This window comes from Hypomesus transpacificus, chromosome 26, assembly GCF_021917145.1.
Source record: "Hypomesus transpacificus isolate Combined female chromosome 26, fHypTra1, whole genome shotgun sequence".
NCBI classification, from domain to species: Eukaryota; Metazoa; Chordata; class Actinopteri; order Osmeriformes; family Osmeridae; genus Hypomesus; species Hypomesus transpacificus.
Genome location: NC_061085.1, coordinates 5,676,814 through 5,700,720, shown reverse-complemented (window position 1 = coordinate 5,700,720; position 23,907 = coordinate 5,676,814). Strand labels below are relative to the sequence as shown.

At 41.1% G+C, this 23,907-nt stretch overlaps 1 protein-coding gene across 1 annotated transcript; it reads left to right on the top strand.

Moving 5' to 3' along the window:
- Positions 1–689: 689 nt before the first annotated feature.
- Positions 690–21,186, top strand: LOC124487377 (cytosolic 5'-nucleotidase 1A-like). Its single transcript, XM_047049661.1, has 6 exons — positions 690–876; positions 978–1,145; positions 18,633–18,762; positions 18,947–19,069; positions 19,162–19,346; positions 19,535–21,186. Exons 1-6 carry the CDS (start codon positions 796–798, stop codon positions 19,898–19,900), a joined length of 1,053 nt encoding a protein of 350 aa, XP_046905617.1. The 5' UTR covers positions 690–795; the 3' UTR covers positions 19,901–21,186.
- The last annotated feature ends 2,721 nt before the right edge of the window (positions 21,187–23,907 follow it).

Sequence of the window (23,907 nt, the reverse complement as noted above, 5' to 3'; positions counted from 1 at the left end):
AAAGTTAGATGAGAGATAGCTGAGTCATTGAGAAAAATATTAAGTAGGACGTATGAGTAGGAAAAGTAGGACGTATGAGTCCAATCGTGTTAAATAACATTGTTTACAGCAGCTTGTGACTGCCAGTAATAGTTAACCCATTTTCACATCCAGACAAACACATACAACAGGAAAGAAGAACTGGTTTAAGGCAAGGTCCAGGCCTGATGTTATTTTATCTTCTTTTGTCAGAGACTTTGTTTAATATGTAAAATAAAACTTTCACTTGTTTAGTTAATTGATGATTTGCAGTTTGACAAATAAATAAATCATAGCATAAATGTAAATCATTATGTACCATATTAAATTGCATAGCATTCCCTTTGCATCTTATCTCATTGAATCGCATCGTGTCGAATCGCACTGCATCGCAATAGTGGTGAATCGTATTGTATCGAATTAGTAGTTGCTTTTATGTATCTTTAATATATCGGATCGTTGGCAGTGCATCAAGATATTGTATTGCATCGTCCTCAGTGATTGAGATGCACATTCCTAGTGTGTTTGTGTGTGTGTGTGTGTGTGTGGGGGGGGGGGGGGTAGTATTCTATTTTCAAAAAGTATAATGAAATCTAAACCCCGCTATTCAAGTTCAAGAAAGAAGGATGTGCATAAGGAATGTGTCTTATGCATCATGGGTAATGTACACGCCCATGCGAGCTATTCATTTCCTTATTTTCCGTTCCTGGGACAGCAGTAAAAAACGTTGTATATTCTACAAAAATTTAAGCGAAATCGAAAGACAACCTGCCAGTAATGAATGACAATGCAGAAGAAAAAGCTTGGGTTGAAGCTAAAGCCGTTTTTGATAACTTAAAAACCAAGAAACCTAGACCCGTAAGTCATTATTTGAGTTTTAGAAGACTGGATTGTCGTGGATGGATTAGCCTATGTCAAGTTTTAATTTGGCAATTTTTTACCTTGTTTTTACCCATTAGCCCAAGCCACGATATGCAGTTACCATCGCTGTCTCATCTCGCACCTTATTCGACATGGTTGCGGAGAGAAAGATATTTGAAGAAGAGGGCCTCGAGAAGTATGTTCAATATCAACAGAAGAACGAGGACGAGCCCCTAAAAGCAGGGGCTGCGTTTCCTTTTGTGAAGGTAATTCTAATTACAGGATGCCCCATTGAAGGCTACTATAATTTCTTAATCAAGGCAGTGTTGTGCAATGTGTGTCCTACAGACCTGGGGGGTGTTCCATCAACGTCGTTAAGACGGGCTAACACGAAAAAGTCTTACTTAAATAAACGTCAACTTTAGACTTAAAACCCTCAAGCCGTTTCACTAACGTTCGGTTACACTAACCGGCACGCAGGGCCGCCCGAAAGGGGAGAAAGCTTTCTGGGGCACAGCCGTGGTGGGGCACAGCCGTGGTGGGGCAATAATCAAGTTCGTCCTAAATGATATACTCACCATTAAAGCAAAGCAAACATAAACATTGTATTGTTGCTTTAGTAAAATGTAGCCTGTTTTATAATGAACCCAATGAAATCCCCGTGTCTCCTAAAAATGGTCTGAGTCGTTTTTTGTTAAGCTATGTCATTTATCTAAGGTTAAGCTAATATTAATGTCAGAGTAAACTACATTTCGTTGCTATGACAGGACCTGTTCAGAAATCGGGATATCAGAAAAAACGAGAAAAAAGGAGAGAACTAGGAAGGGCAATACCCATAAATAAAAGTAATAAACATGTTTTTCCAGTCAACTTCGAAAGTTGCTTCCAGCCAGGCTGCAGAGACGAGCAGCAGTAGCCACGATGCTAGCCAAGAGGAAGCTAGTTTGAGCAAAGCTGACACTGAGAAAGTGCATGTTCTGCATTGCTCGTATTGCTCAGAGGATATTCTGCACTTAACCTTAACCCCTTAACTGTGGCAGGAGGAGACAGGTCCTTCAATAAACTCAAAATCATAAAAATGACCTGCGCTCCACAACAAGGGAGTAGGTTTGATTTGGACATTGGTGGGGTCCGTGGGATATGAACGTGCTTCCTAAAGTTGAAAGGTTTTTTTTGTATTCGCAATGATAATTGAAAAGAAATCAATAAATCGGCTTTATTTACATGTTTATAATGCATATCTGAATATCAAAAGAGAATATGCATTCTGTAATGTTATAGGTTAAAGCAACTAATGAAAGAAAATTAGTCAACTTAGAAGAGTTTTCAACTTTACTCTGGTGCAACTGTAAACAACATCAACAACATTGTCAATAAATATTTTTGAAATAATACAACAACAGGTGTATCACAAAATGTACAGGTCAGTATAATTTCCTGCTGGGCATTTCTTCCTCCAGTGCCCATGAGCCAGCTGCAGGGTCATCAGCCAGGAATCACTAATACTAACATATACACAGATTAGTGTCCATTGTGCTCTTCCTATTTGAAAGAACCAAACACATGCCTACGTCTTTCTGTAACAGAAATGAACTGCTGATAGATTTCTTTAAGGTCAATGTTGTCCAGTGTCTCCTGATGGACATGGCACACTGCAAGATTGTTCAATCTGACTTGAGTCATGGTGGTTCTCAGCCATGTTTTAAGCCTCCTGAGAGCACTGAAACTTCTTTCAGCCTCCGCTGATGCAACTGGTATGACTAAAAGCAGCCTGATAAGGGACTCAACCTGATCAAACAGACCTCTCACTTCAACTGTCAATCCTCTCATTATTTCTGCCACTTCAACACTAGATTTGACAGTGTATTTGGACCTAAACATGGCTAGTTGGACCTTTAGTATGTCCCTGTTCAGCTCTGGGTACTGATCTACAATGTCATTCACTTCTCCAGTCAGGAGAGTTTCCTCCAGGTTTTGCAAGACATTTAGATCTGGTTGGTTGAACCTCTCCTCAAACTGAATGTGCACACTATCAAGCATTTTAGAGAACTCTGTTCTATAATGCTCCTCTGCTGACTTGGGGATGTGCTGGCTTGCTTCACTCGTGAATCGTTTTGGTGGCTTTCTTTGGTGAGGAATCTGAATGGGCTCAATCCCAAGGGAGTCAACCATAGCCACTGCTTTCTCAAAAACCTCATGAAATTTCTCCTCATTTCTTTTGGCATGTACAGTAGATTTCACACACTGTATGGCACTTCTCATACCTGCAACAGTTTCAGTCCTTTTTTGAAGGGATGTGTTCAGACACTCCAGCTCCTCTATCACTTCTAATGCCAGACAAAGACCAAGTACCGTTTTCCCTTTCTCAAACCTCTCACGCAGACCATTTGCTCTCATGCCTGTGTTTGACCCACTTGATGCCATCTCCTCCAAGCTAGACAAAACACGTTCATACTGAGACAGCACCGCTCTGATAGCTTTGCCCCGCACTGTCCACCTGGTTGGACAAAGTGGTCTGAGTGATTTTAATGGTACCTCTGAACTTATGGCTTTGGAAAATATGTTCTTGAATTTTCCTGATTGCTTGTTTAATGTGCCAAGCTCATGCACCCACTGTAAGGAATCATTGATCAAGGGACTGGCTCTGCATGCAGACTGCGTAATCAGGTTAAGACAGTGTGCCCCACAATGCACATACAACGCTAACGGTTGCTGTCTCTTCAGTTCTGCTTGTGCTCCAGAATATTTGCCTGACATATTAGCAGCACCATCATATGTCTGGCCTCTTAACCCAGAAATGGGAATATTGAGCCTCAAGAGGACATCCTCAGCCATTCTTGCAATCTCCACTCCAGTAGTACCAGGGACCTCATACAAGCCAATGAAAACCTCCCGTGGTACCAGGTCATGGTCCACATATCTAAAACAAATAGCCTCTTTATCTGTTCCTGTGACATCTTGTGTGCCATCAATGATAAGTGAATACTGCAAAACTGGTAGCATCTGGATGGATTGTGCAATACTCCTGACAATACAGTTTCCTAGCATCTGCAAAACCTCATTTTGCACTTGAGGAGAGGTATAGTCATGACAGAGAGCTAACCAAGTACTGAGACGTACATCATCCCTGGCTTTAAATTTCAGAAGTTGAAATAGATTGCCATCTTTTGTCTCATGGCCTCGCAGTGCTATGCCCTGCCTGGCAAGGTACTGTATTGATCCTACAATATTTTGTAGGCAGTATAGCATCCTCTTGTTGCTGTGCCCATGCACTTGAGAGCTGCGAATCTATTGGGCTTCCCTCTTGAGCACTAACTGTCATGGCATGATGGTGGGATTTGGTATTTTGATGCCGGTGAAAACTGGCAAGTGCATTCTTCATGCTGAATCTCATGACTAACATATTAATCATTATTGAACCTCACCTGTGAATTTCCAGCCTCTCTTCCATCTCCTCCAGCCTCTCCTTTTCTAGCCTCTCCTTCATCTTCTACAGCATCTCCTCCTCTGTCTCCTTCTCTATCCTCTCCTCCAGTCTCTCCTTCTCTATCCTCTCCTCTATCCTCTCCTCCAGTCTCTCCTTCTCTATCCTCTCCTCCAGTCTCTCCTTCTCTATCTCCTCCAGTCTCTCCACTGTCTGTCACCTGACAGAAGTATGTTGATGCATGACATATGAACAGATATATTAGGGTACATACATGGGTAGACCCCACCTCACTTGGACCAATCATCACCTCCCATGGCTTCTCCTACCACTGCTACGCTGACGACACGCAGCTGTACCTGTCATTCCCTCCGACCGATCCGGGGATCTCAGCTAGGCTTGAGGCCTGCCTCGCAGACATCTCCGCCTGGATGACTGAGCACCACCTCCAGCTGAACCTTGCCAAAACGGAACTTCTCATCATCCCGGCCAAACCCTCCATCTCCCATGACTTCTCAATCACCCTGGGATCTGCGACGGTGACCCCCTCATCCTCTGCCAGGAACCTTGGGGTTACCATGGATGACGAGCTCTCCCTCACGGCCCACATTGCTGCGGTCTCCCGGTCGTGTAGATTCACCCTCTACAACATCCGGAAGATCAGGAGATACCTGTCTGAGCACTCCACCCAGCTGCTTGTCCAAGCACTTGTCCTCTCCAAGTTGGACTACTGCAACTCGCTGCTCGCCGGTCTCCCATCATGCGCAACCCGCCCTCTTCAGAGAATTCAGAACGCAGCAGCCCGTCTGGTCTACAATCTACCCAGACGCTCCCACGTTACCCCGCTCCTCATCTCCCTCCACTGGCTACCCATAACGGCCCGCATCAGATTCAAGACCCTGGTACTGACCTTCCGAGCAGTGAACGGGACTGCGCCCGACTACATCAAGTCTCTCCTGCAGCCTTACACCCCCACCCGCCACCTACGGTCTTCTTCAGACAACCGCCTGGTGGTCCCACCTCTCAAGACCGCCCGGTCCCAGCACAAGCTCTTCTCCTGCCTGGCACCCCAGTGGTGGAATCAACTCCCCACCTCCATCAGAGACACGGACTGTCTCTCCACCTTCAAGAGAAGGCTCAAGACGCACTTGTTCCGGGAGTACAATGGTACTTAGGAATGGTTTGCTGAACCCAACGCTAGTTTCCTCAAGGTTCACAATGACTCTTGCTTAGACTGTTGCTCTTGTTGGTTAGTGGTAGCTGATTTAAACTGTTGTATTCTTTTTTTAGTTAATCCTATTTTTATTGCTTTCCTACAGGTACACCTGCACTTAGAGATTAATGTTGTGTAATTTTAACTTGTTTAACTACATGCTCTTATGGTTTCTTCCCTTTAGCACTATTTTTTGGTTGTTCACAATATGTACTTCTTGTTTTTGACTACCAGCAATGCTGTGGGGCTATCTTGTTGTTATTATCAGTGACCTATGCACTTTGTGAAGCTCTCTCTTGGAAGTCGCTTTGGATAAAAGCGTCTGCTAAATGAATAAATGTAAATGTAATGTAGACAAAATGTTCACACAATTATTCTGTTTTATTCCCCCAAAATATATATGTAGGCCTATAAAATCACATGAGCATCTGCAATGTGCTTGTTGTTACTGTAAATGAGAGGAAAACCTTGAAGGAAAATAAAGGTTAATAAATTCAATTAATGTTTATTTATCCCAAAACATTTTTTTAAACCATTGCTCCCTTTCCACACAAATAAAACATGAAAATAATGGTAGGCCTATACCTTAAAATGCGGATCTCTTTGGCATTATAGCCTATGCTGACTAATAATCAATATCAGTATTGTTATGGCTCTAAAATATATAACCTTTTAATTAACTTACACGTTGACTTCTAAAGAAGTCTCTTATGTCCAGTTTTCGTTTCTTCGACATCCTACACACACACACACGCACACGCACGCACAGCGCGCGCGCACGCAAGAGCATAAAACACACAAATATAAGCGTTACTGCAAATTACATCACTGTTATTAAAATCCGTCTCCCTGACGTGACCGAAGGCAGAACTTACACTCGCAGATGCAGATATTAGCTATGCACTGAGGCGTCCTGTTGCTCCTCCTGTCTTGGACTAGCAAATTGCCGGTAGCTTTTTTTTTTTTTTTTTTTACAAGCAGATGGAGTGACAGCGGGGACGGCCAATCAGGTTGAATATAGGTTTGCGGGAAACCGCTACAGCCAATCAAAGCGCGATAGTTGTTTAGAGGCGGGACTTCTAGCAGAGACTGATTTTTAACCCTTTGTGTACTATAATTATTGCCTAAACAATACGGACAGCGGGTGTATTATTGGTAGGGACTACACAGTAGAGGCTGGATTTTGGTAGGGTCGGGACCCTACCGTCCCTATATAATCCTACGCCCTTGCTCCACAATGAGCCAGGAAAGGCTCAATCACAATACTTGCCATTGAGTGTGAAATTGCTAAACAAATTGACTTCAAATACATTATAAAAGACTTTGCATCCAGAAAGACAAGGAAGATGGCTCTATAATACGCAAAGATGAAGGCAGGTAAATTGCATTTTATACTAGAAAATGTGGTGTGAGTCTAGCAGATCTCAGTGTGTCAAATTGTAATTTTTATGTGTGTGTGTGTCTGGCACGCTCCACACAAGTTGTTAAGGCCTCTCAGTTATATTTGATTAAACTTTATGTTTAAGTTTTATGTATAAAGATGTATTTGTTTTGATATAATGTAGCTCTCTCGTAAGTCTCTCTCAGTTTACATGTTTTATGTAGGAGAGAGAGAGCACACACGTGCATGCGTTAATATAAGTAAAGACCTATTAGGGGGGGCCCATTCACTGGACCTTTTCAGGGGCCCAGCCATTTCTATGGGCAGCCCTGCCGGCTAATTCAACCTATACCACAATAAGATTAGATTGTGCGCTCACACGGAGGACCCAAGAAGCCCACATCAGGCGATTGTCGAAAATAAGAGTTATGTTGCAAAAAGCAGAGCGTAATGGTGCGTTCACACTGCAGCGTTTTTTATCGCTCTGCACCGCTGGCCTTCCCACAGTGCACCATGCTCGTGGGCGTGTTAGAAAAAGTTATTACAGAGTTATAGTTCTCTAAGGTCACTGTTGTAGTTTGTGTAAAACGGTGTAATGGACAAGTGTGCAGACTTGGGTTCATGTACTTACAATATCGATCATTATTTATATAAATATAGGTGCTCCTGTCTCGATCAAAATACAGCTTTTACACGGCATGATGCAAATAATCGGCATGATCTTGTCAACTAGGCTACACAGCACTTCATACATTTTTCCAGTAACATTCGCTAGGTTATGGCCACTACACATTTATTGTATGGCTAGCGAGTGACTGTCAACCAGCATTTCAACGTTGAATGTCAATCGTGCGCCGGGTGAACTAGATTAGCTAGACTACTGTAATATGCAGCTAGCACAGAAAAGGTAGAGCTACGTAGCTACCTAATGTGACGAGACTGAATTTAAAACACAAGGGACACCGACAACCTCGGCAACCCTTCGCCAGGTATATATTTTTTGTTAACGTCTCATTAATCATACAGAGGCGTATAAAACAACACTGGGTGTGTAGACACATATTCTAGAAGTTTCTCCTACATCTTGAAACCTAGAAAATGTTTACCATGACCAACGGTTGCTACGTTACAAGAAACAAGAAACCAATCCAATTGGCCAACGCTAGCGTTTTCACGCTCCTCATTTACATAAAGTTGAGAAAATCCAACGCTCCGCTTGCCTTCCTACAATGCCCTATGCGAGCGTCAACGCCTGGTTTCATTGAAAATGAATTGGAAGCCGACGCCCCGCGCCGCCCGCTCCGCTGCAGTGTGAACGCACCGTTGCGTGTCCATTACAGCGTTTTTTAACGCTCTGCACCGCTTGCCTTCCCACAGTACACCACACTCAGGGGCGTGTTAGACAAGTTAATACAAAGTTGTAGTTCTCTAAAGTCACTGTTGTAGTCATGGCCAAGCATGCAGACTTGGGATCATGTAGGGCAGTGGTTTTCAAACTTTTTGTGCCCAAGGCACACCAAAAGGCATGTCAAAATCTCAAGGCACACCTGTATTCATATCTGTGCAAAGCGCCTCTATAACATGTGTTATCACTCTGTAAACGTTTATTTTTATTTACTGATGTTATGGGGAAAGGTGCCATCGCTGAGGGTCCAATTAGAATAAAGAAAAAAAGGGAGACTTGGATATCCAGTAGAATCATAACTCTTTGTATTAAATACTTGTAAAAACAATGAATTCATTGAGGTGTTGGTGGGTGTATGTGGTAAAGCACAAACAGAAAATATACAAAATGCAGGTGTCATGCATAACTCAGAAATTAATACATAACTCTGTAGTACCATTTGAATGATACATTATACAGGGAACTAGCCCTTGTGAGGTCAACAATGACGGTGTTTCACTGGGCATACAACGTGACTTCCATGTATGACTGAAGTGACCTATATACAAGGGTACCAAACTATAAAAACCTTTAAAGACAACCAAGTACAAGAAAGTGCAAAAGTGCCCGGACCAAGCTGCCACTCCATCCGAATGTGCCGTAAAGCAAACCAAAAACATTTGTAAAGTGCGGAGTAGAGTCATGTGACCAACGTGATTTCCATATATGGTCATTTAAATAGACACGCATTATGGGCAACTGGGCAACTTAACTTATTATGGCCTCTTTTTTTTTTTACAACTAATGCCAAATACAATTAGTCAAAAAACTATATTACTACTTATTAAATATTTACTGACAAACTAATTCTATAATTAATTTGAAAGTTTGTAAACTTACAACTAATGTATATTTGAATCAGCATTTAAACATTTTATATTGTACATTTGCTATTTAACATTTGCTATTTTGCCTGCTAACAAGCTAGTGAGAAACATGTGCCTGTCGTTGCTCGCAGATTTTTTTAATTCTTGGTGGTACTGAAGAGAGGGCCACTCGCAAGTCCTGTTCATCGGAGAGGCGTGACCTCCTGTTGCTCTTCATGTAAACTAGAGTAGAGAATGCCAACTCACACAGGTAGGTAGTGGGAAAAAGAAGAAGTTGTTCAATCGCGTGGCGGGAGATAGTTGGGTACTCTGATGCAGAAGCCAACCAAAACTGATCCAGTGGGAGCTCACTAAATTTGAGTTTCATTGTGCGGTCCATCCGGAGCTCTGCACATTCCTCTCTTTCCCTCAAAATGAGCTTTTGTGTTGAGGATTCCTGATTGAATGGGGCTCGAATCCAGTCAAAGTCCTCGATGTCGGCCACACGTGGAAAGTAGTGCTCAAACCTCTCTTTTAATGTCTGAAGGTGTTCAGCAAATAAAGCGCGCTCCCTAGCAGCCTGTGGCGCGGCTGATGCCAGTGGGAACATCTCCATGGAACCCTGTTCCAAAGCCTCCTGCCACAGGATAAGCTTGCCCATAAACCCCCGAATCTTGTCTGTGGACGATAGAATGTTCTCATTCCTGCCCTGAAGCTTGGTGTTTAACTCGTTGAGATGCCCAAAAATATCTGCAAGGTAAGCCAGCTTGGCGCCCCACCTCTGATCCGCGAGCTTGTCCTTATGAGGGACAGGGTGTTCCTTCGAAAACTCCAAAACCTCTTCTCGCAGCTCATAAAGACGGGACAGGACTTTTCCCCGTGACAGCCAACGTACCTCTGTGTGGAGGAGTAGGCTTTGGTGGTCAGCTCCCATCTCAGCGCACAGTTGGGAGAATAGCCGAGACTTTAATGGCCTTGATTTGATGTAATTCACCACCTGCACAGATTGATCCAGCACCTCAGCCAACTCCGGGGGCATGGTTTTGGCAACTAATGCCTCGCGATGTAAAATACAGTGGTTTGTCACAATATTTGGGTTTTGTTCTTTCACCTTGGCAATAAAACCTCTCACTCTCCCCGTCATGCATGCCGCACCATCTGTACAAAGACTGACGCACATTTCCCAGGTCAGACCTTTCTCTTTTAAATAGTCATTAGTTACCCTGAATACCTCTTCCCCTGTTGTGTGGCTTTCCATTTCTTTACAGAATAAAAAAGTCTCTTTGATTGAATCACCATCAACATATCTGACGTTTGCCAGGAGTTGGGCAGCCCCACTTCTGTCAGTTGACTCGTCCACCTGTAGAGAAAATGTGCCGCTGACCTGCAGTTTCTCCGTCAACTGTTGTTCTATGTCATCTGACATGTCATCGATCCTTCTTTTAACTGTATTATCTGACGAAGGCACTTTTGATAGGGCATTTGCGGCATCTGGACCCAGCATGACACCTGCAATTTTTTTTTAAGCGGGGAGGATGAGCGTCTCCGCTATTGTGTGTGGTTTTTTCTGCTTTGCAATAAGCTCCGCTAGCATATAACTTGAGCCTTATCAGACACTTTTACACAATCCAACAAATGGTCTTGCTGCCTCTGGTTCAGATCCTTCGCTCTTTTAAAGAAGGCCAAGTTTCTCTCAACGTGAAAGGGATGTTTGGTTTCCAAGTGCCTCTTCAATTTACTTGGCACCATGTTAGCATTAGCCAACTTCTCCCGACAGATTACGCACTCGGGATGGGGGCAGTTGACATCCCCGGTCCAGGTGAAGCCATAAGACAGGTAGCTTTCATGATACTGTCTGCTGACAGTCTTTCTTTTCTTCTCTTTAGGTGGTTCTTCTACGCTGACTATCTGTGGTTTGCTCCTCACAATAAAGCGATCCATTTTATTTCTTATAATGACTTTTAGCAAAACTAGCTAACCGCAATCCGTTATTGTTGTTTGACAGGACATTCTGAGGTAACATTCTTAGAGCGTCTGTGTGTTGCGGCTCTCGCTCTTGGCGCGAGAACGGTTCGAACGCGCCACCAAGTCTATTAACTTGGACGCTGTGTGTGCCACCACCAAGGCTGATATTTTGTTACAAATCTTACTGGCGCTAAGCCATCAATTTTGATATTTTTTGGGCAACATTTGTATGGCTGTCACAAAATTCCACGGCACACCTGGCCTTGCCTCACGGCACACCAGTGTGTCGCGGCACACCGTTTGGGAACCATTGATGTAGGCTACTCACAATATCGATATCGATTGTCTTTTTACACAACATTTGTGTAAAAAGACAATATTTTCTGAGTGCAAGATTACAAAACAATACATAATACGCCACCGGTCACTCAACCAGACGTTTGTCGGCTGGGCTAGCGAGCTAGCTCTAGCAGTGGCACAGAACAGTCACGTAATGTGACGACACTGAATTTAAAGTATAAAAACACACCAGGGACACTGACAACATCGGCAACCCTGCACCAAGCATTATTATTTTAATGTAATCTTTAAATTCAGGCTTGTCACATACGTAACTTTGTTCTGAACAGAACTGCCCCAGGTGAAAAAAAAGTATACTAAGAGTATTTCAAGCATATTCACATTTTCAATGGTACATTTTAAATATACTAAGAAAAAGTGTACTATCTGTGAATATATAAAAAGTATACTACCATAATGCTTTTACCAACTTTAACGTTAATACGTTGAACACACTTTAAAAAAATTGTACTACAGAAGACTATAAAAAAATATACTTTAAGTAAAACGTATATGTAATTTCTAAAGTGTACAACTGGAACTTTGTGTTTAAACATATTATTTGTATATTTTAAAATGCATGCTAAAAATTTACTTTGTAACAATGCACTTAAAGCTTACTTTAAAAATAAACATTTTAATATGCTGAAATGTTAGGATATTTTAAGTTACTTTCGAAGTCCCTTGATCAATTCAGCCTTCAGTGTACTGGTATACATTTGCTGTACTGTAGTGTGTAGTAGAGTAAAGTACCTTTTTTTTTTTTTTTTACAGTTTTATTGTGCTTGTACGGCTTCTATTTCGAAGTGGCTCATAGTCCGGTTTTAGAACAAAAAAGTGGCTTCTTTCAAGATCTCTATTTAATGCTCAACACTTGAACGGGGGCTTATTACTTGAGGAATTATTTTCAGTTTCGTCTCAGTTGCACTATCAGGGCTTGGAAATACAGTGACTTGCTAAAGTAGGCAAATGGCTAGTAGAACATAACATTTCATAATAATTTCAGTTAATCAAACAGCTGCAAGACCCAGTGAAATGTTATAGGCTAGCTAGCAAGCTAACGCTAGCATCGCTAACATTACTAATTCAACTTTGGTAGTGTAAACAAGCTCTTTGTAAGCTCGTTTTAGATATAATTGTATATGATCGTGTGGACCATGAGACACGGACGCGGTATCTTTTCAAAACTTGTATTTTACCACTGCTCTTCTTGACATAACCATTCGAACAGCCCTCACTGATTTCACGTGAACTAATGGTTTCAGCATCAAGCCTTAAGCAACTTCCGAGGGACAAAACACCCTTGTCCTTTGTCACATAGAAAGGTCTGCTACAATAGGCTATCCTCATGATTTGCAAGGTAGCTAACTAAACTTTAACAAAAATAATTTCGTAGACATAACAATGGATTCTTCCACTAAATGAGTGACTTGGCTTTATTTCTGGAGATACTAGTATCCACAACCGAAGTATGTTACACAATGCTGTAAGATCGCCGACACTCGTGCATTGCTCTTGGTACCCAGAATGCCCTGCGGCAAGATGAAAAGCTACTAAGTTAAGGGCATTAGCTTGGTTACAGAAGCATTGTTTGGAGTTCTATTGTTGTGTTCGTTTTGTTTTGATATGTGTAATGCTATGGTCTATAGTTTAGATAATTTGAGTGTTCACCCTGATTGTAAATGTTGTCTAGTTAGATAGCTATCCGTTACAATCAGTGCATCTGCAAATACTCCATCATGTGAATTGCTTTCGCTCAACGTTGGCTACACAGTGGTACGGTTGCATTGAAAGTGCGACTTGTACTCCAGTGTACTTCGTACTCTGACTTTGACGAAATGTCCCTCCAGGGTCCAGGTAAAAAAAGTAAATGTTAAGAAACTTAATCATAACATACCTGAGTATAATTGAAGACTAATTAGTTAAGGTATACTTTAAGTTATTGAATGATTAATTAATTTGAAGTGTGCTATTTTGGAACAACTTATTTTGTATTAAATGCAACGTACGTTAGCACGTAAAAGTGCACTTAATACACTTTAAATTGTGCTTTAGTACAATTTAATTACAACTTAAGTATATTAAGTACAAAATAAGTTGTTCCAAAATAGCACACTTCAAATTAACTAATCATTCAATAACTTGAAGTATACTGGTGATTAATCACTCTTCAAGTATACTCAAGTATGCTAAGATTTAGTATACTTAGCATATTATTTTTTTACCTGGGTGGGTGTGCAGACACCCAGTTCTGTTTCTCCTCCATCTTGAAATTGTAAAACCTAGAAATGTTTAACATTACCAACAGTTGCTACGTTACAAGAAACAAGAAGCCAATACGATTGGCCAACGCTAGCGTTTTCACGCTCCTCATTTACATAAAGTTGAGAAAATCCAACTTGTAACGCTCCGCTCGCCTTCCCACAATGCCCTACACCAGCGTCAACGCCCAGTTTCATTGAAAATGGATTGGAAGCCGCCGCTCCGCGCGAGGTGGCAACGTTAGCCAGGCAGGTTTTGCACAATACTTGACACTGCGCAGCATCTTTTTTCAAGACAAAATTTGCAAAGTGTCTGTTGTGTCAGGTTCTGTCGAGCCTGAAGCCATCGTATAGGTCAAAGAAAAGTGTAACGTGCACCAAAGTAAAATTGCAGCCTTTGTGATTCCAACTCTCATTTTGTCACATCCCAATATTATCGCAAATGCAATTAATAGTTCAGCCCTACCAGGCAGTCACCCCCAGAGTCTTCCAGTGGGCCTGGATACACCCATGGGGACAGTATATTGCACCTATAACATTGGGGAAGCCAGGAGGAGAGGATGAAGAAATAATAGAGGCTTGTCAACATATAGGCTACTTTAAACAATGAAAATACTTTATACAATTGAATAAAAAGTATCCTCAAAGGAATGTGAGGTGCTGTTGGCTCTATGGACATTTTACTCTGGAGGATGGATAAAGCATCTTGTATTGTTTTAAAGTATTTATGACCTGGGGGAGAAGTAGTTGAAGGGGTCAATGAGGCAGTTGCTCAGAATTTTGGCTAGAAGGACTGTGTCCTGTTTCATTGTTTTTGTTAATTAAAAGTATTGTTTGAAGATGACCGCACAAAGGACAGTTGACCATTTCGCTGACCAACTCCTAGGGCTTTATTATCTACTGGGTTGGGGAGAGATGTCACATCAAAGAACAGTGAGATAATTGGTATGGAGATGTATTGTTTCAAACTGTCACTGAGTAGTGCTGGCCAATCACAGAGACCGCTATATTGATGGATTGACCATCAGAAGAACCACTTGTTCTAAGTTTAAATAAGGCAGGGTTTTAGGCATGTCTTTCGCTATGACGGGTCCAGAGTGCTCTGTTAAAACTATGTTTGTACAAACTAAATAAATTATATTGAAACCGCCATGTTCAAATCTACACAGTGCGCTGGAATTTTCTATGACAGCAAGGTATACCAGTGTTTCCCACACATAGACTAATTTGTGGCGGTGTGCCACAGAATCAACACCGGCCGCCACATTGCGTTTAGTGAAAACATTTTTTTTAAACACTATTTTGGTTTAAACACAGCGTATTCATTCAGCTGGATTTCCTTTCCCTGCTCTCCCTCCGTCTCTCTGTCACTCATGCGTCTTTCTCACATACACACACAGTCACAACGTCAGCACACGTTAGCAACAATGCATACATATACCGTTCTAGTAAGACAGACAGCTATCAGCGAGCTGTCAGCATTAGTGCCGTAGCTAAATGTCTAGGAAAGTTGAAGCTACTTTTCTCTAGGTACCTACGAACATGGTCTTAATCGAAGGTTCCCCTTCGTTCTTTTGGTGAGAAGTCTCAGGAGCTAGCTACTTACCCGGCGTCATGGAGCCGACCAGTTTAATAGTTATTTAGCACTAGCATTGCTACCTGCATATGCAGAAATTATTAGTTTGTTGTTGATTTTGTGAAGGTGTGAATCATTTTGGATTAATATTTAATATAATAAAGTTATTATAAAATAAAAAATATTAACAAAAGGGTTGTTCCGTCTGACATGAAACAACCCCCCCGCCACAAATAGATTTCTAATCTGTGGGAAACACTGTATACCTTCATATTTTGGCATAGTTGCCTTTGCTAAGCCCTTTTTAAGTCAAGTTTAAGTTAACCCTGTTCAAGAATATCCAACACGTAAAGACACAGAGATGCAGACAGACTGAACAGTGGTCAATGGTTGGCTATAGTGAGTTTGCTTCTTTGTGTGTGATTCCAGCACACTACATAGTCTAGGCCTACCAATAGACTACAGTCTGCTACCCCCTTTCTACTATTTTCTAGGGATGGTAGGCTGTGTTGGTAAGGATGTGTTCATTGCCATCCTTAACAGTTGCTAAAGTATTTTTCTATATTTTGTTTAAGAATGACATAACCAATGGCTTTTGAAAACAGTTAAAGTGACATTATTTCTTAACTTGTTTATTTAAATTAAAACATTCTTTGGAGAAGAAGTAAACACGTAAATTCATTCATGTCTGCACTTATGTTTCCGAACACAGACTAAAGTGCTTTACGCGCAGGAATTTACTAGACGGAACTGTCTTTTGAGATTCTGTTTCTGCCTGTTTGAAATTATTTGCAACACATCTTAATTTAGCTTTACTTTTAGCCTAACTATAGGCTATATCAAAAGTATAAGTTGCCTTGGTTATGTAGCTAGAACTAAAATAAGCCACCTTAATGGAACGGAACTCTCGCTGAAGTAAGCGAGACTTGACAAATAAGTCTTGCTTTTCCTTAATCGACGTTGATGGAACACCCCTCAGGGTGTCTAGTGTACAGTCGTGGCCAAAAGTATTGGCAGTGCCAAATTGTACCATAAGTCTACTGGTTCAGTATTTGTGGATTCGTGTTTTAACATGTTTCTATGGTTTACTGGAAAACAATAAAACCGATATCATAAATGTGAAAGGCTTTTATTGGCTAACACATTCAATACATGCAACACTCCCCCTTTTTATAGCAATCAATCTGCTCTTAAAATCCAATCAGAATGACAGTGATTTCACGTGACCAGAACTCGTTCACCTGACCAGAACTCGTTCACATTTTCCCATGTGCTGATGATATGATTGAGTGAAATCATGTTAACTGGTCATTTTATGCCAGAGCCCAACTACAGTGAAATGTGGGTTTTTATAATTTGGTAAATCTTTTGTGGCCAATGAAGCTTTTATTTAAAATCCATCTGATCACTTTGCACAATAATTGAGTAACAATGTGTATCAACTAGTGCTGTCAGTTTAACGCGTTATTAACGGCGTTAACGCAAACCCAAATTAACGGCGTCAATTTTTTTATCGCGCGATTAACGCTCTTTTTGGCCTAGCAAACATTGTAGTTTTTTTTCACATGCTGTTGCAACAACTACCGAAGTTAGAAAAACTACAACACCACACCGGATCTAGCTAGACCGGAAACAAAACAACAGGCACGCTACACACTTGTTTGGCTTGCGATCCGGCTAAAGCGTAGTAGCAGAGCCCGTTTACGGATATGAGACATTCTCTGGTAGTAGGTTAACTTTACGTTTTGAGTAGATGGCGAGCGCGAGACGCCGAAATGGATGCCAATAAGATTCTGAATGGAAAGTTTACTTTTAAAAAGTTGCCAAATGGTTCCATTGACAAGACCAAAGTGATCTGTGTGTTTTGTCGTTATAAAATGAGCTATCATTGCAGCACGTCCAGTCTGAAATACCACTTGATGGCCAAGCACACAGATGATGCAAATTCTCCGCCCCCTCGTCAAAGCCAGGCGATTGCAATGTTGTTTTCAATAACAAAAAATATGTGCACGAAGCAATCCGAACCACTTTTCCATGTTGTTAAGAGCATTAAAATTTGAAAAAAGAATGGGACAAAAAGAAATCAAGGGACATTTAGAATAGATAGAAATAGAAATGTGCGATTAATTGTGATTAATCGCGAGTTAACTATGACATTAATGCGATTAATCGCGATTAAACATTTTAATCGTTTGACAGCACTAGTATCAACACCACAACAACTGATGCAGCAAACTTTGCAAACACAAAATGTATGTCCCTGCCAATTCTTTTGGCCACAACTGTAGATGCGTTCAGCCATTCTGTTCTGTTCAATAATATTGTATTGTATCCAACCTGCATGCAAATTGTAATAAAAAAAAATGCATCCATGTGTGAGAGTTACAATAAGCAAGTTAACAACTCTGACCACAAAGTTCTCAGATTAATGTTAATTTAGGCATGGGTTGTTTTTCCTTTCCTCTACAGTCTCAATAAAAGTGATTTCAATAGCAGATACCATACCTTTTAATGTCACCTCTACTAGGTGTTTCTGAAGCAAGCCCCCAACCTTCGCTCCTAGGCTTGAAGCAAAGGCCCTGATGAATCTTGGTGGTATTGCATTTCCGTTTTGGCACCCGGCTTGTTCCATAATTTAAACCAAATCAATCTTTCTATAGATGTATTAGGTCTTTGGTCTGGAGGAACACAATTTAACAGCACAACATAGCCCTCGAAGCCCACATCACTAGGTTAAATAATCTTCAAACAACTTTGAAAGGAGCATTGTCCTTTCAGGCTACTCATAAGGTACGAGAATGATGTTGGCGGCCGCTACGTTCTCTGATAATCTTTCATCAAAATTCTCATTTGTACATAAGGAATGCCTGAAAAAGTTCAAATATATGGAGAGCGACTTACAGTAAGTACAGGGAAATTCCCCCCAAAGCAAGTAGGGTGAAGGACACAACGTCATTTTGCACGGTGGGAATTGAACAGGCCGGATCATCCATATTTGAAATCAAGACCCCTCACACACAGTATCCTACATCCTTAACCACTGAGCTATCAGGGATCATTATTTAAGTTTATTAACATTTGATTAAGTTGACATAAAAAAACTATAACAATTAATTGTTGTTAGAACTTATGATTAAGATTAAAATATGTCGCTACTATATGGGATCTGCATATGTTGTCACAATATGGTGATATCAAACAAAGGCAAATAGCTTACTGTATTTACTGTGCTTACAAGCGTGTTATTGTATAATTGCTATTACAGTCTGTCAAAGCTACTAGCCGCTACACACAACCAATTCCATCATTGTTTTATAATCCTTGTGTAAATTGTAACCTGACAGGCTTTGATGACAGTAAATTCTCGGTTGAGGGAGCTCTACCCAGAGAGTGAGGAGCTGTTTGACATCGTCTTGATGACAAATAACCATGCTCAGGTTGGGGTGCGCCTTATCAATAGTATCAATCACTATGGTAAGCAAAATATACTTTACATTAGCTCTCCTCATTGTTGTAAGATTCCTAATTCTACTAGATGTAATGTTTGCAAAGTGGCTTTTGGGCCACTGTTACCTTCAGTATTTGATATATTATTGATGCTGATGTTTGTCATTGTTTGGCTTCTAACCTGATTTTGGATTGATATTATTCCTTGCAGATTTAACTATAGAGAGATTTTGCATGACCGGAGGAAGAAGCCCCATTGGCTATCTTAAAGCTTATATGACCAACCTCTACCTATCTAAGGATTCTAAGAAAGTCACAGAGGCCATTGAGGAGGGTTGGTGATTCTGCTTCTCATATTGTATGTCTGTTTTCCTGTGGACACTGTTCTGAAAAAAGTTTTTCTCTGTTCTTTCACATTAAATTCAGGTATTGCTGCTGCCACCATGTTTAATCCAGACATGAAAAACCAGTTGAGCGACACCCAGTTAAAAGTGGCCTTTGATGGGGATGCTGTGCTGTTTTCTGACGAGTCTGAAATTATTGTGAAAAAACACGGCTTGGATACATTTTTTGAGCATGAGAAAGAGTTTGAAAACAAACCTCTCGCAAAAGTAAATATTCAAGCTGTCGTTCCCATATGAAAAACTGCAATAACTTCTTTCAATTAAGAATAATGTACTTATTTAGGTTGAGAAATCTAAATTGAATCATTTCATAATTAATGCAGAATTAACTTGGATTACATTCAGGTATTTTTGGTATGCTGATTTGAAGGATTATATCTGTCCTGTGTACTTAGGGTCCATTGAAGTGTTTCTTGGAGGCACTTGGGAAACTTCAGAAGAAGTTCTATGCTAAGAATGAGCGTATTACCTGCCCCATACGTACCTACCTGGTAACAGCCCGCAGTGCTGCCAGCTCAGGGGCCCGTGTCCTGAAGACTTTGAGGAGCTGGGGCCTTGAGATCGATGAGGCCCTCTTCCTGGCTGGGGCACCTAAAGGGCCCCTTCTGCAGAAAATCCAGCCACACATCTTCTTTGATGACCAGATGTTCCATATCGAGGGAGCAAAAGAACTTGGGACTATCTCTGCGCATGTGCCTTATGGGATTGGGCAGAAGTACCATAATAGCAAACTTATTGAGCAGCCTGCAAAAGACAAGTAAATGTAACATCATTCTCAATACAAACACCTATGGGTGTGCCCTGAATTTCCTAATGTTTGACATTTTATGATTGTTGAGTGCTTTTGGCTATATTTTATACTCTTAAATGGGAAATACTGGGCTTTAAATGGGCGACTGAAATAGGGAATAATTTACTGTTGCGGTGTAGTACAGAGTGGACCCAAACCCAGCACAGATACACTGAGGCAGCAGTAGTCTGAGGTGATTTTATTGGGGTGTAGTCTTGAGATTGTGAACCAGCGGGTTGGCAGGCAGACAGGTACAAGGTACACGCATCCTGGGTACAAAGAAAAACAGGTTTTAGAGAAGGCAATATTCTAAGGAATATTTGAGGGTCTAAAGGTGCACACTATAACGTGACAACGATCTGACGAGGAGTGGTTGGAAAGCCGGGTTGAAGTATTGTAGGATGATGAGGTAATGGGCAGCAGGTGTGGAGGGTCTAGGTAGGATAACATAGGAGAACCAGCAGGGGATGTAAAATGGACAGGGACCAGGCTGTGCCTGTGGCCGTAACATTCACCTCAAGTCTTCTGTCCACAACCCTTTGGAGAGACTATATCACCTCCCCTTTTTATTGAATTGAATAGATTTTATGTTGTCATCTTTAATATTGGAATGTTCATTTTCTTATAATTACCATACTATTATCAGTTGAATAGCACAATTTGTCATGTTCGTTACAGTGTCAAATCACATCATTGTATCATCTGTGTTACACCCACACATTCTTGCTCATGCATTTAATTTTGTGCCTTGAAACCAAGATTAATTGATTCACCTCAATGTCAATAATGGCCACCTGCTTTGTGTAATTTTTTGCTTTACAAGCCTACGTAAAGGCAAGACTGTGATAGAATGTGGCGAGAGACACTGATGCCTGTAGCACCTTTGTGCTGTAGTCAAGGCCCGAAAGGTTGCTTGTGAAGGGAGTTCTGAAGCAAGGCAATTTAAGTTAGGTATATTCTACATTCCTTTTGTGTCAGTCATGCCATTGCTATGCGCACATCTTTAAATAGAAATACATAACATTCTTGGTGAGGTTTATAACAATGCAACAACATGCAGACATGGGAACACAAAACTCATGTACAAAAGACTTCAAAACAATGACTATTTTCGCAACCTGTTTGTGATTTTGATGGATAGGGCACATTTTATTACTTGTTTGTACAACTTCTTAAATTGTATTTCTCAGCCTTTTAGTGTCACTTGGTTTTGCACATAAGGTAAGGAGGTTACTATTCGTAAATAAAGGATTTACATGAATGTCGTTGGTCATTTTAGGATCTTGCCAGTAGATGGTGCTGTGCTTTATGTAGATGCAGGGCATGGTCGTATGAGGGCGTTCCTATTCACACTATTGAGGCAACTATTTTTTCTGACAGGCAACAGACTGCAGCTCGGCCTAGTCTGCTGTTGCCATGGATACTTTCAGGGCTGACACCAGGATAACTGAGTAGGCGCAGTTTAAGACATAATTAATAACGAAGGATTAGAGGGACAAAATAGTATGGTGCAATCCTCATCACAGGCACTATAATTATGCTAGTGGATACTTATCTTAAAATCCAAAAGTGCAAACATTTTTGTGTTGAAGTGTGAGGTTGATAACCATAGAAGTCAGGTGAAAAGTGTTTGTCCTTATATTGTATTGATATATTGTATTGCACTGTATCTGTAGCATTGTCTGGCAGTTTTTGACTTACTGGCATGTTAGTAGTAAGAACCTTCCCACTTTGTACTTCCAGGGGGTATTTGACACATCTAGGTATCCACACACCCTATACTGCATGTATTAACACACATACTTAGGCTTGTTGCAGCCTGACAAAAGCTGTGAGATGGTAATGACATGTATTGAGGTCAGCTGGTCCCTTTACTTCTTGCATACAAGATTCCCAATGCAGCAAATTATCCAGGTCACATACTGTACACATTTTTCATAATATTTGACATTTAATTCATTTAGCAGACACTTCATCCAAAGCAACGTACAAGTACTGCATATAGAAAGCACAGCAGAAGATCAAGAATGAGAGTATATTTCTACAGTATTTCAATGGTCCAAGTTGAGGAAGGGTATGTATTTACTGGCCACATCGCAAAGTAAGCACCGCTCAGCTACCAGGAATGCTGAACAAAAAATGGTAACATCTCAATTATTTCAATAAGGTTCAATGATACAATCTCGATTACAGTAGCTTGCTAGTTAAAGTATAGTGAACGAATAATAATATTACAAGACAATTCCCAGAGTCAGCAACGGCTGTTCACTTTCTTTAGGTGTTTACTGAATGGATTGTTTTATAAACCTTGTATACTATTGAGCTTTTACCAGATGCTTAGTAAGACTTAATTAATATGTTATTTATTTTCCATTCTATTCCAAGTCAGCATAAATTCTTGTTATACCTGTTAGTGAAGTGGGTGAGTTTGGCAACTGAGCAGGAAAGAGTAGGACAGTGATCCAACGAGACTACTAGACACAGTACAATAGAAAATTCAAGACACAGCCTCTTCATTTTCTCACTCCACCCATCTGATTATGAGGGTCTGAGGCTTTATGAGAGAGTAGCAGGTAGCTGCAGGGCATAGCTGAGAGAGGAACTGGTTCCTGCAAAACACTGGCCAAGTCAGCCAGCCATGGACAGCCTGCTCGGTGGATTAAAACAGTGGGCAATGATTAAACAAGCATTACCCTTTACATCTACTTTTGTGCTTGTAGCAAGAATCCATTTTAGTCATTACTCCGCAGCTGCCACAGGTGGACTGTGTCTCCAGTCAGAAATATCATTGACTCTTTCCCCTCTTCTCGAGATTGAAAATATATTATTATAGACATTAACCATAGTAGGTGCTCACCACTATAGACTACTGTATTTGAAGAATGACCAGTAATAGTGTCAGAGAAAGACACAGGGAGAATGAACACTAAGTCTGTGTGCTGTTTGCTGCAGGTTTCTCCACACCAGTAGACAGGCTTGTAAAGGCCCTAGGGGGCTGTTTGCTGACTGGGCTGGAGCAGCAGGCAGGGTGTGGAGCCCAGCACCAGGAGACACGCATGCGCATAGGGTCCCTCAGTTATGGCCAGAGTTGTCCATGGTGAAAGCTCCACTAATGACCCCCCAGGAGACCTTGGGGACAGTCTGGCTCTCAACACCCAACCACACACAAGCAACTGCCTGCCTGTTTCACTATTACTACACTAAAGTTTACTTCATAAGGCTAAAGTGTACTATAGGTTTAATAAAAGGGAAGTTGATCCTCTCTGGTCATTGCATTTAAATGAAGTAAATGTAACATGCAAAGTATCCTGTATTGGCTAAGCATATTGAATTGAAAACTTGTTGGAAAGAGGTAAACATGATGGTACAACAGCAGAATACTTGGCTGCATTTTAGTCAGTATTGCTACTTGCTTTCTGACGGCTGCCACTCAATGCCCAATCCTGGGGTCTCATTTATAAAGCTTGCGTACGCACAAAACGGGGATGAAAATGTGCGTACGCCACTTTCCACGCAAAGGTTGTGATTTATAAAAAACAAACTTGACGGGAGAATGTGCTGTCCTCCACGCAAACTCTGACCCTCCCGAAGGCCTACGCACATTTTGGAAACAGTTGGAATTGGCGACGCAGATGACCGTACTGTAGTCAGACTGCAGAAAGTAAATGTGGGAAGAACGATTACTCGTAATATTTATACATTTTGTTTTCCTCACACACGTTTTTCACTTGATTTCATCATTATCATGAAGATTTAATCCAACAGTATTATTTCAGCTTGTACTGAGATATAATTGTTCCATAAGCACCTTACAATCAACTCAAATTTAAAAATCAAAATTCAGCGCTGTCTCACCATCATATTGTCCAATACCGGAGTGCAGGAGGGGAAAATGCCCAACTGTATGGAATGCAGATTACATCACATATCCTTCCTTTAAATAACTGCAGAATACAGTGTAGGCCTATGACTAAATAT